The sequence below is a fragment of the Diplotaxodon limnothrissa genome, linkage group LG7, assembly GCF_057381915.1.
Source record: "Diplotaxodon limnothrissa isolate DT_005_m linkage group LG7, D_limnothrissa_male_GT1.1, whole genome shotgun sequence".
NCBI lineage: Eukaryota > Metazoa > Chordata > Actinopteri > Cichliformes > Cichlidae > Diplotaxodon > Diplotaxodon limnothrissa.
Genome location: NC_140602.1, coordinates 49,771,589 through 49,786,959, shown reverse-complemented (window position 1 = coordinate 49,786,959; position 15,371 = coordinate 49,771,589). Strand labels below are relative to the sequence as shown.

At 43.2% G+C, this 15,371-nt stretch overlaps 1 protein-coding gene across 2 annotated transcripts in view; it reads right to left on the bottom strand.

The window, feature by feature from the left end:
* The window catches only part of znf462 (zinc finger protein 462), a 54,821-nt gene that overhangs the window by 20,940 nt on the left and 18,510 nt on the right, over positions 1-15,371 (bottom strand). For both annotated transcript variants that reach the window (XM_085359829.1, XM_085359830.1), the window contains exons 2-4: positions 7,505-7,755; positions 2,067-7,255; positions 1,284-1,418 (exon numbers count right to left, since the gene is read on the bottom strand). In XM_085359829.1, coding sequence (XP_085215955.1) covers positions 1,284-1,418; positions 2,067-7,255; positions 7,505-7,715 — 5,535 coding nt within the window. In that variant the 5' untranslated portion in view covers positions 7,716-7,755. The remainder of the gene's footprint in view (positions 1-1,283; positions 1,419-2,066; positions 7,256-7,504; positions 7,756-15,371) is intronic.

Sequence of the window (15,371 nt, the reverse complement as noted above, 5' to 3'; positions counted from 1 at the left end):
TATTTGATGTTTGGCTCATCATCTCTAACCCCTAAAGCACACTAATGCCCTGCTGCCCAATATGAGAACAATAAGAAGAAGGCAAGATATTCTTATAAGAATATATTCTATATTCTTAATAGTAAAATAACTTGTTTAATATATTTGACAAACGACTTACTTCTACTGTTGCCACACATTTTAAATAACGACTTATTTTATATAGGATATGGATAGTGAATATACACTATAGTATTTATTTGACGCAAGAAATATAACTATATATTATAAGCACACAAACCACCTGCAACTCAACACCTCAAAGACTAAGGAACTGGTTGTGGACTTCGGGAGGTCTAGAGCAGGTCCACTGCCGGTTCAGATAGAGGGGGAGGAGGTGGAGGTGGTCAACAAGTACAAGTACCTCGGGCTGTGGGTGGACAATAAACTGGACTGGTCATGCAACACAGAGCACCTGTATAAAAAAGCCCAAAGCCGACTGTACTTCCTCAGGAGGCTGAGGTCTTTTAACATCTGCAGGAAGCTCCTGAGGATGTTTTACCAGTCGGTGGTTGCTGGAGTACTTTTCTATGCTGTGGTGTGCTGGGGGAGCAGCACAGCAAAGAAGGACTCATCCAGGCTGGAGAAACTGATCAGGAGGGCTAGCTCTGTGGTCGGCATGAAGCTGGACACTCTGGTGACAGTGGCAGAGAAAAGGACATTAAAGAAACTGATGGACATTATGGACAATGCTGGGCATCCTCTGCACACGGCCATAAACAACCAGAAGAGTCTGTTCAGTGACAGGTTGCTTCTCCCCAAGACAAGAACTAACAGACTTAAAAACTCCTTTGTCCCACACGCCATCAGACTGTTTAACTCCTCTCTGGAGGGGAGAGGGAGGGGAAACAGGAGGACAAAGGAGGGGGGAACAACTAAGCTGTAGTGCCTCTTCACCTCACTGTACAATACCTTTTGTAAATAGTCAACGGTGCAATAGACTCAATACTTGAAATGTGCAATTCACTTGTATTTTTATTCCTATTTATCCCCTTCGTATATTTTATTTATATTGTCTCTGTATTATATATATATATATATATATATATATATATATATATATATATATATATATATATATATATATATATATATATATATATATATAATATTCTGTAACTCTGTAACTTCTGTCGGTGCTGTGCTTTTTTGGAAATCGAATTTCCCAGAGGAACCCACCCGAGGGATTAATAAAGTTCTATCTAATCTAATCTTTAAGAAGCTTTAAAAGCAGCTTCTCTTACCTTGACATGCCCCTCTTTGACCTCACCATACTGGACATGCTTCCTAAGGTGGTTGCAGATGGCTCGGAGGGTTGGGTGTATCTCTACACAGAAGTTACACCTGAATCCGATGGGAGTTTTATTTACAGGACTCTCCTGTGCACAGAAAAGGAAAGATTTTCTTTTTTAAATGTCCTATTTAATAATATATAACAAAAATACACGCCATTAAAGCACCATAACTACCTAATTTAACATGAGTTGTGTGAATGGTTTCCACAAGCCAACATATCTGCCACAGTCAGACGACGGCATTATTTTAGTCTTGGTTTACAATTTTCACAAGAAAAACTACAGAATATTACCGTTCTATAATTTAACATGAAGTTAATATGAAACTAATTGGCAGATCATCAAATCACCCCATCATGCACAGTTAGCAGCTTGCAAATTGGCTCAATGAGCGAAAGATCTCTGGTTCAATCCTGGAAGGAGACACAAAATAGCATCTTCTAAAGGTAGCTTCTTCTACCATTACTTTTACCGTTTACTGCCAATGAAGTGCAGGGGCAAAGCCACCCATTAGCTTTAGCACAATGCCACAAATGGTTGTTTAAAAAAAAACAAAAAAAAACAGGAGGACGCTTCCATCTTACAAGAAGATGAAGAACACAGGTAGAGCATTGGTATGTGACTCTCATGTAAATCACAGTATGCCATCACACACATTAATGGTAGGTAGAGAATTCTATTACGCCTTAATTCTTTCTTTGATGAGATTTCGGGACGACTATGTTTGCTCACCTTCTCCTGTTTGCTCTCAGGCAGCTCTGTGGCTTTCTGCTTGCTGAGGAGCTGCCTCCTTCTCTCGTGCCTCATCGCCTTTTTCTGAAACTCCTCATTGTGCTTCAGGAGATGTTTAGCAAGAGCGGGGAGATATAGGAACTTAAGCTCACAGTGAGAACACCGATATAAATCGGGATCCTCGTCCCAGAGACCAGGAGATACCACAAAGTCCCGCTTCAAGTCGTTGCAGTGGTGGTTGTTGTAGTGCATAGAGAGCAGCTCGCCGGTGCTAAAAGACAACCTGAAGCATTTCAGACACTTGAATGGCAGCCAGTCCACATCTCCATCCTGCTCAGGTTCGAGCGGGACCTCTATCACTTCCTTATCGTCCTCTGCTGATGCACTTGCGGCAGTCTTTTCGGGTTCTTTGGCATAAATGACAGTGAAGTAGCGGCCGAGTTTGCTCGAATGCTGCTTCTTAGGGAAGACACCCGGGTGGCGTTTAATGTAGTGTGAGACAATGCTCTTCCTGCTGAAGGCCTGGAAGGGGCAAAGAGAGCACCTCCGTCTCTCCACAGCTAATCGCAAATCTTCGCTCATTTCTGAATTGTCCCCTTCAGTCGGCGGGGGTGCCATCACTTTGTTCACCTTTTCATTCATAGTCTTCGAAGCAGCCAGACAGTGGGTGTAATAGGCATCGATATCATGCCGCTTCTGGTAGTGTGCTGCCAGGCCTTTGCGTATGGGGTTTGTGTATGAGCACAGAGCACATTTGAAGACGTTATTTTTACCCTCCGGCTGAGCACGGACGTTGTTGTGCTTGATACGGTAGTGGCGAGCGATGCCCTTCCTGGTCGAGCAGAAGTATTTGCAGAGCTGACACTTGAACACAGCGTGTTTTTCTGTCTTATTGATGGGTAACTGAGAGAGGGCAAGGTCCAACTCACTGACCTCCTGGACTTTTGCTGCACTTGATATATGACTTGCGCTGCACTCACCTGCTAGCTCTGTTTCTTTACCAGAAGAAAAATGAGTCAGAGAAGGAGAGAACATGTCGGAAGCAGACTGATTGTGATATTTCTCATAATGGATTTTGAGTTTCTCCAGAGTCCCATGTGTATACGGGCACATTTTGCATCTGTACGCGCCGTAGCCCTGCCTTTGAGTTTTGAACTTGTCGTCCCCTTCGTGCAACTCTGTGATTTGCTCTATGTCGTCTGCAAAGTCTTCCGCTGTGACTTTGACCAACGGGTGTCTTTTCTGATAGTGGGTGAGGACTCCGTGGATCCGGGAGTTCACATACGGACAGTGGCGACATTTATACACAGAACTGGGGTTGAGGTCTGCCTCCTGTGCAAAATCTGCAGCTTTCACTTTCATGCCAGGGTGCTTCTTTCCATAGTGGGTGAGGAGGCCATGCAGACTGTTGTACTCTGACAGACATACAGTACACTGATAAGGATTGTTAGAGATGGAAAGGCGTGGGTGGTGAGGCTGGGGATTGCTTTCTTGAGGTGGGGTGGCAATAACCAACGGGCCGTCATCTTCAACAGTCTGGCAATTCAGAGGCGTCTGCTCTTTGGAAACCTGCTGTTGGGCTTTTTCAGTTGAGCCGTTTCCTTTGATTATATCCAAAAGCACGGATTCGTCCCCTTTGATAGCCCAGGGGTGGACCGCCTGATAGTGATTGGTGATGTCCCATATTGTGCAAGCCTCAAAGGCACAGTCCCTACACTTGTAATGTTTTGTCTCTGCATTGCCTCCCTGTTGGGTTGTCTCAGGCCCAGCCCACAGCTTGCTGGCCATGTATGTGTAATCAACATTATGCTCAGGGTGGCGTCTTTGGTAATGGAGCAACAGACCCTGGGGTTCAGCATGGGAGTAAATGCACCACTCGCAGTGGTAGCCAGCCTCCAAGATACCATCTTGATAAGCCCAGTGTAAAATTGTCATGGCTGTGGCTTTCACAGTAGGGTGCTCTTTCTTTAGGTGCTTCTTCAGAGCATAGACGTAGGGAGATGTGTAGGAACAGTGCCTGCACTTCAGGGAACGCAGAGGTGTAGTGTTTTCAGGGTCTGGAGGAGCTGGGACAGCGGCAGACGAGGCGACGCTGGACTGAACCATCTGCGCTCGCTCACGTTGACTCCGGACGACTGCAGTGTGGCGGCGCACAAGGTCAGCGTTGGCCTTGGTCTCCCTGTGCTTTTTCTGATAGTGAATAAGCACGCCTTTTACAGTGCGGTTGCCGTAATCACAGTGCTGGCAAAAGAACAGCTCATCCTCGCCTTTCTCACCACTTCCGGGTTTGGGGCTCGAGTTATTAGATCCGTCGTGACCGTTATTTTGAAACTGCTTCATAAACTGCTTGGGTGCTGCAATCTGTAGCTCATCCATGAGCTTCATCAATCCAGGGGTAGGAGCGCCATGTTTGATGTATTTCGCTGTCACTTTCACCTCCGGGTGTCTTTTCTGATAATGGACCAAAACACCAACAACAGATCTATTGCTGTACACGCAGTGCTTGCAGTAATACATTTCTTCATCTGATCCATAAACTGCTGCACTTGATTGTTTTGGAGTCGAAGACATGCTGGTGTTAAACGAAGAGTTGGCTACAGGCTGTGACTGATCCACTGAGATGACCTTCATGGTTTTCTGTATACGGAAATAAGACGCCTTTTGCTCTGGGTGTTTCTTCTGGTAGTGGACCAGAACAGAGTGCATATTGGGGCTTGCAAAGGAGCACACGTCACAATCGTAGACGACAACATTGCTGCCTTCTTTGAGAGGTTCTGGGTCAGCGCTAGCTTCAGGGGATTTGGAAACCGCTTTCTGCACCGGGCTTGAGGTGGACCTGGGCATCGAAGTGGGAGAGTTAAAATTTTTCGGTCCCGAATTGAGTATTTCCCTCAGAGTCTGTGATTCACTGCTTTTGTGGGACTGCTCTACAATATAGCTGGAAAAGATCATGGCGTTGTTGATTTTCACGGTGGGGTGCATTCTTTGGTAATGGGGCATTAGGCTCCTCACGTTAGGGCTCGTGTACGAACAAAACCGGCACATGTATAAGAGATGGGGCTGGTTGAAGTTGAGCACATTGCTTGCTTCAGGGTGGTGGTCCATGTAGTGTTGGTGCAGATCGTTGTAATTTGTGTATTCGATGTAGCACTCTAAGCAGCGGAAGACTGCACTCTGGTCTTCAGGGTCCAGGATGTACTTAAAACTAAACTTGATGTAAGGGTGCATCCTCTGGTAATGGGTGCTGACGCTACGAGCCGACTTGTTGTGGTAATCACAGTGTTTGCAGTAGAAGCGTGTAATTCCAGGATCCTCTGAATATTCCATGTTCTCTTGGATAGCACTGTCACTGGCATCAGCGGAGATATTTTCACTATCGTCCGAGAGAGTCAGCGATATGGGGATGTTTCTAGGCTTGGACCTAGGGTTGCTTTTTCTTTTCCCTATTCTGCTGCCCTCATTAGAGCTGGCAGAGTCTCTTGCATAAAGCTGCTGTGTGTTGTAAGCAAAGACAGAGTTGTTTTCATTGTTTCTCCCCTCATCAGCGCTGGCATGATTTTCTCCCGCGTCTTCATCATCCATGTCATCCAGATTAATGACGGTGTCCTGCTGGCTTTGGCTTATCTTGCTTTGAAGGTTACTGGCAATTTCATCAATTCTGGTTCTCTTTTTGACTGAGGACAAATCCAAAGGCAAGTCATTAATGGACTTCCTGGCTCTTTTCCCTGTTACTAAGGGCTTTTTGGTGGCAAGCCCTAAAATGGGGGTCTGGGTTTTTTGTAGGAAGATTGGAGAAGCATCTACTTCAGAGTCTGGCTGGTCAGACAGCTGGGCTTCAAAGACAGTGGAGTCGAGGTCATCACAGTAGGAATGCTTATGCTGCTGGTGGACCCTCAGACCTTTCAGGGTGGTGGTGGAGAAGCTGCAGAGGGTGCAGCGGTGAGGGTTCTGCTGGTCATTTGGTGTGCTGGTTGTCTTTTTCCCATTGACTTTAGAACTCACGTTACCCTCATTAACTGGCTCTGCTGCGCTGTCATTCTGAGGTCCTGGGCTATCACCTGTCAGGTCCAAGGTTTCTAAATCTGAAAAATTGTGGCTCTGTTTGTGTGTGCCTAGTTTCAGAGGGCTGGTGCAAATAAATGGGCACTCATCGCATTTGTACACCGTGGCTTTTCCAGAGAGGTGAATATTTTCAATGTGGCGGGAGATGCTCCGCCTGTGCATGGTGAGGAAGGAGCAGAATGGGCACTGAAATCGGTTCATGTACTTTCTGAAGGGAATTCCTTTAGTTTCCAATAATTTATTATCTTCATCTGTTAATAGCTGCTTTGCATCTGCGGACAGGGTTCCAGTGTAGCTGGGATCGTCCATATCACCCAGCTCTTCGTCGTCGTCATCGTCCTCTAAGCTGCTCCTCGAGTCTTCCTCATTGAGTAGGTTGGTGTCCATAGCTATGGGGACATCGGATGATGCAAACCTCTTGGATAGGATAGAAGAACCTGTGCTGTTGGGTGTAACTGCACTTATCTGTGCATATTGAAAGGATGAGATCTCTGAGGTGGACTTCTCCCCTGTGTTTTCTGGTGTTTTTGCTACAGACTCCTCCTTTCCGCTAACATTAGCACGGGAAGAGGAGGGAGAATCCGGTTTGGGGGAGCTTGCACTTGCTTGCTCTTCCACCTCCGCAATGCAGGAAACTATCTTGACCTTGTCACTGTGCTCCTTCACCACATGATTGGTCCAGCTGTCCTTCTGGTTGGTCTGATAGTCACACCACTCGCAGGCAAACGTTCCCTTCATGAGCTCAGTAGCAGAGTCCGATTTCTCACCGCTTTCATTGCACTCCGGGGGATCTCCAGCACTATCCGAAGGAACTTTGTTGTGATACATTAGTTGGTGTTTCATTATCCGTGCTTTCCTTGGGGACTTATATGTGCAATACTGACAGGAATACACTTCTGAATGGTCACTGTGCATTATGACAGTGTAGCTGGGCTGCTTTGCAGTCTTTGAGGAGACACTTGCATCCGAATCTGGCTCTATGACATTATGCACCTTTTTGGTGTGGTTTCTTAAGAAAGACTTTGATCTGAAGTAACGGACACAGAACTTGCACTGATAAAACTGCAGATGAGTTTCAGCTGTTGGCTTTTGTGATGTTTGGTTGGGACTGTCAGTAGAGTTGGGGCCTAAAAAGAAAGAAAAAGAAAGAAAAGAGAAAGATTATTAGACACATGCTGGAAAACAGTAAATTATTTTGTTGTAATTTCTTTCCCTTTCTGTTGTTTCTGCTGATAAAGTCCATCCACAACTCTTTACATTACCCAACTTTGTAAAATGTATCACCTTACTTTGTAGACTTCTTTATAACAGACACAGACATGATCCTAATCCTCAACAAAACAACAGCAACATCTAAATGAATGTGGTAGGCATACTCATTCCAGATTTAGGAGGCGTATAATCCTTGTCATCTTTATCATCATAGTCCTCTTCTTCTTCCTCGTCTTCATCTTCATCTTTCAGGGAATCAGACTCATCTGCATCTGCAGGCTGCAGAAAAACAGTGTGCACTTCCTGTATGTGAGTCTTCAAGTCGTCGTATGACTCGGCTCGGAAGTCACAGCCATCACATTGCAACACCTCCATTATTAAAACTGGGGAGAACTCCCTGGAAAATCAGGGAAACCTGCAAAACACAAAGAGAGAAAATCATGAGGACACAGAACCTTTTTTAAGAAAAGCCAAAGTAATATAAAACAATTGAGCTGACACTTTCACACGTGAGGTCAGGGCCCGAATTTTGTCAGACAGAAAGTATATACAGAGAGAGTCCAGTCCTAGACTTCAGGGCTGTCATCACCCTGTTCACTGCATTAAACATGCTGTTCCATAAAAAATGAGCTCAGTGATGATCTGATATGATTATCAGTGATGATTACTGCTCCTTGAGCAAAGAATAATCAGGTGCAGGAAGGTACACACACCTTCACCAAATAACAACACTACGAAAGAAAAAAAAAAAAAAAAGAGAGAGAGAACAGACGCTTATGTGTATCAGCTCAAAAGATATGCTCCAAATGCAAACCCTAATTTCATAGCTTAAAGGACTCAGCCTAATAGAACCTCCTTTCCATTTTCACCTGTTACACTGTGAGGGGAAATGTATTGGATAAAGTGCCACCTTTGAATGCACCTTTCAGGACTGCTTTGAAATGACACAATTAAAAGGACCAAAATCAATGGAAATGCCACCGAATTATTATTTTTTAAAAAGCAAAAAAACTGCAATAAAACAAGTACAGATAACAAAAAACAAACCCCAAAAAAGACACCCCCCCCAAAAAACAACCCAAAACCCCACAAGAAGCAAAGAAATAAAAAATTAATCTGTTCTCCTTTTGATAAAAACCCGCACGGATCAAGCGCCATAAATTCACATACAAATATTATCTATCGCTAAAATGACAGGAGATGACACAAAGCAAACAAAACATGACACAGAGGCAAATCAGCAGTCGCCGATGTTATTCTGAATACTAAGAAGGTTCCTTTTTTTTTTTTTTTTTTGCATAGCATCATTCCAAGAACAATGGAGGGACTGGGGAGGGATTATGGGCTGATTTGTCCCATTTTTATTACCTTGGGATAAGCAACAGCTGGAGAGCAGCTCCACAGCTCAGTATTTAGAGCAGACTATTCCATCAGATTGTATCAACTGCTCTGAAATAAGATTGAATGAATCAACTAAGAAATGATGGCTTTATGTCTTTGGGCTTCTCTGTAGTTTGGACATAGCCAGTAAAATGAAAGCTGACGGCGTGGCCGTTATTTCAAATCTCTGTCATTGTGGCTCTCTGATCACCAGCAATGATTTTTCCCCCCCTCAAAACTACAAAAAACATGTAGCTGGCATTGGTTTTTGAAGAGCTGGTTAAAAGGGCAAAGTTTACAGCCTTTACTCTAGAATTAAAACACATTCAATCTGATTTTTTCTCCTGAACGCAGCAAATTAAATGACAGCAAAGTTTTTCTCTAACATGTTACATTTTTTAGGATGAGCTTCAAAGTGGGTTCATCTTTTCAGTAAATGTAACTAATATGTGAGCTATATGGTGTTATGGTCCACATAACCCCAGAAAATCTGAGATTCTTTTTTAATATACAAGTATGGTTCATTCCATAAATGCCTGAATACTGTGGGCAGATAAGGTTAAAACTGAGGTTTACTACCAGAATAAGTATGCTTGGTGTTTGAAAAGGCAGCAATTGATTTAACAAAGAAAAGGCTGTGTGTCAGCACACGTAGACGGGAAAAACGGAAGAATTCGTCCATGAACTACTTCTGCTTTCATAAAACACAAGCTGAAGCTTTTGTCCTTTAACATGACTGCAAAATCTGTGGAGCAGATCTTAACATGAAACATCTCAGAACCTGAAATGAAAAAGAAAGGATTTCTAAAATCAAAAGACAGAAAACTTGTGACAAAACTGAGAAACTGAGATAAACAGACCGTTTATCTCAGTTTCTCACTTATTAAAAAATAACTAGTTTTAATAAGTGAGCAAATAAAAGCAAACTATGCCACAAATCGACGGTTAAGAGATTACATTACTTTGGTACTAAATCAGCACCTCTGTGGCCTGATTTCAACAGGAACTGTATAATTTGAATTTACCTAAGCTGACATCTTTGGCAAGTTTCCCAACCAAACTGCTTGTGTCCAAGGACAGGGCACACAAAAAACACACAACCAACAAATGTCTAACAAGTATGGATGAGTAAGGTTGTGGTGTGGGAGTCTTTAGGTTTGTTCAACACAACCGGCATGGAGCCGTTTCACAGAACAAGACACACCCTGCTGTGCAAACAGCAGCTCCTCATGCTGTTTCTATATTTCAGGATGATTACACCTTCAAACCAAAAAGAGTTTCATGAAAAGTACCTGGAACATTTCAGGATGGATTAAAGCACCTCTGAAAGCACAGGTGGCCCTTCCTCACTGCCTGCTTGATGAAGTGCGATGAGTTCCCTTTGTTTTTCTACAGCACTGCATGTCCGCAGGATGGATAAAAAAAAATAATTAAAAAAAGACTAAAACAACAATGAAAAAAAAAAGAGAAAAAAAACCACACACACGGGAAGTTGTGCACACAAGTGGTATGTACACAAATGAACACCAAACACAAACACACTTTACGTACACTGCACGCCACTTCTGCTCGAATCTGTTAAAAGTGGAAGAGATGAGAAGCCCCAGACTATAACAAAAGTGCTCTTTTGCACAATTTATAAATTTTTTTCCTGTCTTTATTGTACAACTTTGCAGTTTAATAATGACGAATGACAAGTGACGTTCCCCACACTACTCCCTGGCTCGATTCACAAATGGACGTCAGGGTTACAATGGACTGTATGCCCGTGTCTGACATCCCAGGAAGACTACTTTGGTATGCACTGAGTTAAATGTAACCCTTTTGGTCTTACCAACGGAAAAACATTTTCAAGCTGAAAATCAAGCCTCTTTTCCAAGACCCACTTCTTTGCAATGACTATTCATTTGTTTTCTATTAGGCGACGGCCAAAGTGTTTTGAATATATTCAAAGAAGATTAATGATTCACACTTCCAGTGTGACCCTTGTCGATCCCTTGTTGTTTTAATAAAATAAATAAATAAAAGAAAATAGTCTACACTGCACTGTTCTTGGATGTCTGGAATATGACTAAATCCTATCTTACTGCTGTACTTTTTGTCATTGAAAGAAATAAAAATATATGACTGGCACAAAATAAATAGTATCCCATAAACCTAAAGCCTTGAATCTAAAATTTTTTAAAGCAAAAAAAATATATATAAAAACAAATAGACTAGTAAAATATTAATCTGCTTAGGCCTGTTCATTTGAATGCTGCAGTGCATTAAATGTCTACAACATGACTAAATTAGACCAAGAACACCACAGTTGAAATTTGTGGGCATGTGTCTGGAACAGATGACTAAACACCGAAATCAGGTCATGTCAACTAGCGATGTACTTTGGAAAAAAACCAAGACAAATACTGTTAACCAAGTATTTAGAACAACGTGAATTTAAAAAATAAAGCACAGTCGAATCGTGCCTTCACCAGATGGAAAAACCATTCATGGACACTTCATCTGAAAGTAGATATCAGCAGCCAGAGATAAGACATCCGAAGCAACATTAGTAGCCTACAAATGATCACTAAACGCTCCACGATGTGAAACCATAGAAAGTCAAAAAACTGACCTGTCTTTCAGGTCTTAAATGTTACGGCAAAGCAGAAGCGCCTTAAACCTGCTTTATTAACAGCCACTAGGGGGCGATACACATGGTTACAAAAAGACATCCAGTTCTATGTCTGACTGTAAACCTGCTCTTACAGACTTTATAGACTCAGTCTCTCATTTCAAGTCATACAGATTTTGTTTTTCTTACAAAAAGTTCATATTATATTAAGATTTATCAAAGCCTTCATTGCACAGGCATTATTGCATGCAACTACCTGACAAGTACCAGTTGCGAGAAAAAGTAGCACTCACGAAGGCCAACAGACTGGTCAGTGACCCTCTGGTAACCTGGATACAAGGGACCAATGGGCACAATTAGTGGTCAGTGGTTGCTGGCAGTGGTAATATTAAGTTGGTTCACAAAGAGGTATACGAAACCACACCACAAACCTCTACACAATTGCTTTGGTAGCAGGTTGCACCAGTTGCCTGTGTGGAAGATGCAGATTTTCTTGCCAGCCAGTTGCAAAGGTCGCGCCAAGTGGAAACGTGAAGAGTACAATGCAAATCAGAAATGGAAGCTGTACGCTATTAAAGTAAAAGTTGCGCCTTTGGAAATGTTTTAGCAGTAAGGTACAGCTTTTACCTTGAAGGTGAATTTTCTGTGAAACTTATAAGCAAGTGTTTGCAGACAAGTCTGCATCTTCCATACAAACTACCTGCAATCACAGCACTGGTTACCATCTCTATGGTTTAGGACGTTAGCCAACAAGGAAGCAGTTTTACACTCAGGCCTGCCCGCTACATCCATCTTGCATACAGTGTGTGTATGGAACTGAGAGGGAAATAAAAAGCAATACACAATCACCCTATATTAACCTGTGTTAAGTGGAGAATTACACTTATTTTAGGAAAGGTCCAAAAAACCATTTGTTGCTATTGGTTTTTTCACACACACACCCCCCCCCCCCCCCACCACCCATTCATGAGTTCAATTCTGAAACAACAACAATTGAAAAAAGACAAAAAAAGAAAAGAAAACTAGTATAAAGTATTTTAAGTGAAGAAAAAAAAAATACTTCCAGTGTAACTGAACTACTAGAAGAAAAAAAAGAATTATACTTATTCTACTTATATTTATTATGTCAGGTTTAAGTTGGATAGCTATCTGTGAAATGTAGTTTCAGTAACACTATCGTTTTCAGTCCCCCCACTCTCACTCCCACTGCAATTCAAATGAGATCCAGCCAGAGACAGTTGGGAATCCTACCGTGCTTCCCACACCCAACTGACCAGCCAGTGGAGTGCTCCACGAGAGCCAGCCAAACTGCCAGCATGTCCCTGAGCAACCAGGGGAGCCATTGTTGTTCAGGGTCAGGTTACAACTTCACCACGTGGCCCCACCCTGCTCTCTTGGCAGTTCACTGCTGTTTTGAACAAAGTTGTCTCCTAATGAAGGGTTCCTTGACATGGATATCAAGAGAATCCCGTTGGAGAAGGAGGGGAGAGAGATGGCCAGGGAGGAGAGTGGGAGAGAAATAAAAACAACCCTTGTACACAACCAGAATTTGCCTCAGAGTTCACTGTGTCTTTTCAGGCAGTCAGTCCCTGCACCACACCAAGTTAATGGGTGAGATTGTGTAACTGCTTTCATCTAGTCAGCTGGGGCTCTAACAGACAGCGACTGAGCTGCTCAGATCCTCCTCTGAGCCGAGCTTCAAGGGCAGCCATTTTAGGAGCTGACTATGTGCGCTTAGGTGTTCAGCCAGCACACAACATGGACCCACAGATCTGATCCTCTTCCTCAAAGGCAGGCAGCCTGTCGCTGGAGAGCTGCTGACAGAAATCTATCTGCCAGATGTACAGTACTATACCCGAGCTCTCTGCCCACACGGCTCAGCAGAAAACATCTCACGCTCTTGCCAGCCTGACTTTGTGCAGTCTTTTCATTTCTCGGCGACATTATCTCTCACATCAAGAGATTCTCGGAGAAATGCTGGATGTCCCTCTCTAAAAGGAAGAAAGCGGAGGTCAGAGCAAGCGGCATCCACCGCCACTCTGCGGAGCAAAATACGGCAAAAGCATTTTGCGGAAGCCGCCAGCAACGTTCCACAAGGGGGTCTAAAAATGTGAGGCATGTCTGAACTTCTTTATCTCAGAGCGCTCTGCAACCCTGAGCCCTGAGGAGACAGGGGCACACAGAAGCAAAAAGGGAAGAGCAGATCTGAGAGGGAAAGGACGAGAAGGGAAGGGAAGGGTGGGAGGCGGTGAAAGTGCATGACGGAGCCACCTGGAAGACCTTCAGTGCAAGCAAAAGAGGACAAAGCCATCAGACTGGGCTCCCCAGATTCCAAAGTCTACTGACATTTGTTAATCACCAACCGGTCTCACTGCATTGGCAAGCTCTGCCAGCAGTCACACCCTCTACTCAAACTGGCTGACAGCAGCTGCTCTGTCTGAAAGAGGGCCTTTGAATAAGCCAGCATTAAGCTGATTAGGAGTACAGAGGTTTGTCCTTAACTGTTGGTTAGCGCAACCATCTCATGCTGTCTGGGAGAGAGAAGTCCACAGATGTGTTAAATTATTATATGGCATGCATCCTGGCGACAGAGAAGTCATCTGGCAAGCAAGGCAGGATGTGCATCTCGTCAACCTGCACATCCTCAATAATTAATGACCCAGTGAATGAAAACGACAGCCTGATTTTTTAAAGGGGAAAAAAAATGATAGTGGCAATAACAGCAGGTAGCCAGAATCATGGAAATGTATTTATTCGTGTTTTCTGCAGAGTTTAGATGACCACAACAGAGAAATATATCAATATGTTTAATTTTAGAAAATTTTAAAAGCAGAGAGACAGAAATGTGTAGGAAACCACACAATACTCCAAATCCTGATCTCTTTAGCCCGCAGTGCTTCACCAGGGTTTACCCAGAAGAAAAAGGAAAAGCCGGAGAAAGATCTCATTGTGTCTCGCAGAGGAGAAAACGTTGCGTCATGATACCAGTGAGAATTTGGCCTCTTGCACAAACAAGAGAAAGAGAGATCTGGAGATCAAGATGTCTACTCCCATCCTCTGATGTCAGCGGACCCGGAGAACTCAAGACACCGGATCAGAGTGTGTGCTTTAAGAGTTTCTCAAACACAAATAGCACGCAACATCTAACACAGCTATGAGTAACTCATAAAATAAACAAGTTACTGCCCGTCACAGGTTTGAGGGAAAACAAAGCAAGACGCTGAAATATAAACAATAAAATAAACATGGATTCAACTGTCGAGCTTCTCTATACAGATGTTTGTTTGCTACATGGGGCAAAGATTACAGAGATTATCGAGGCGTATTATGTCATCTAAATCTAATTTACCATTAAAATATAGTTTTTTCCTGGTATTTATTATGAGACACAGTAAATGTAAAGTTTGATTTTCCCATTCGCACTCCAGTTGTGGAGGTAATGGACCGTGATGCTGCTTACAAACCACCAGAAAAATCAAGAAGAAGAGCAAAATGTTAGCAAAGGTAATATTCACCAGAGCACACTCAGCAAATGAGTGAAAAACAGTGAATTTGTCAAACTCAAGCACGTTAATAGTAGTTAAGTAATGGCCAAACACAGCAGCAGCAGGAGCAGACCATTCACAGCCATGTCTTAGTTTTCAGGATTACAATAGTTGCTTTGAATGTTTGGAACTAGCTTAAGAACCTGACATAAATCTTCTTCACAGCAGTGATACTTCAGTTCGTCTCATTATTGCTACCTTAGTGACTCTGTCACAACACCCAGCCAGTTTTAACAGCCTTTAGTAACTTTTTCTAAAAATGCACCAAGCGTCATATGTAATGTTTCCATCGTGTAATGGTTAGCACATTTGCCTCCTTGCCAGGAACCACACCCAGCCTAAGGGTTCACAAGGTACACCTAGCCACAAATCTAGTCCAGATAAATGGGACGTTAGAGGAAAAGGAAATAAAATTCAATAAAATCTGCGCCTTTCCATCCCTGCTTCATGAGCAGTCTTTCTACCCTGCCAGAAGTCACCTCTGAGAAG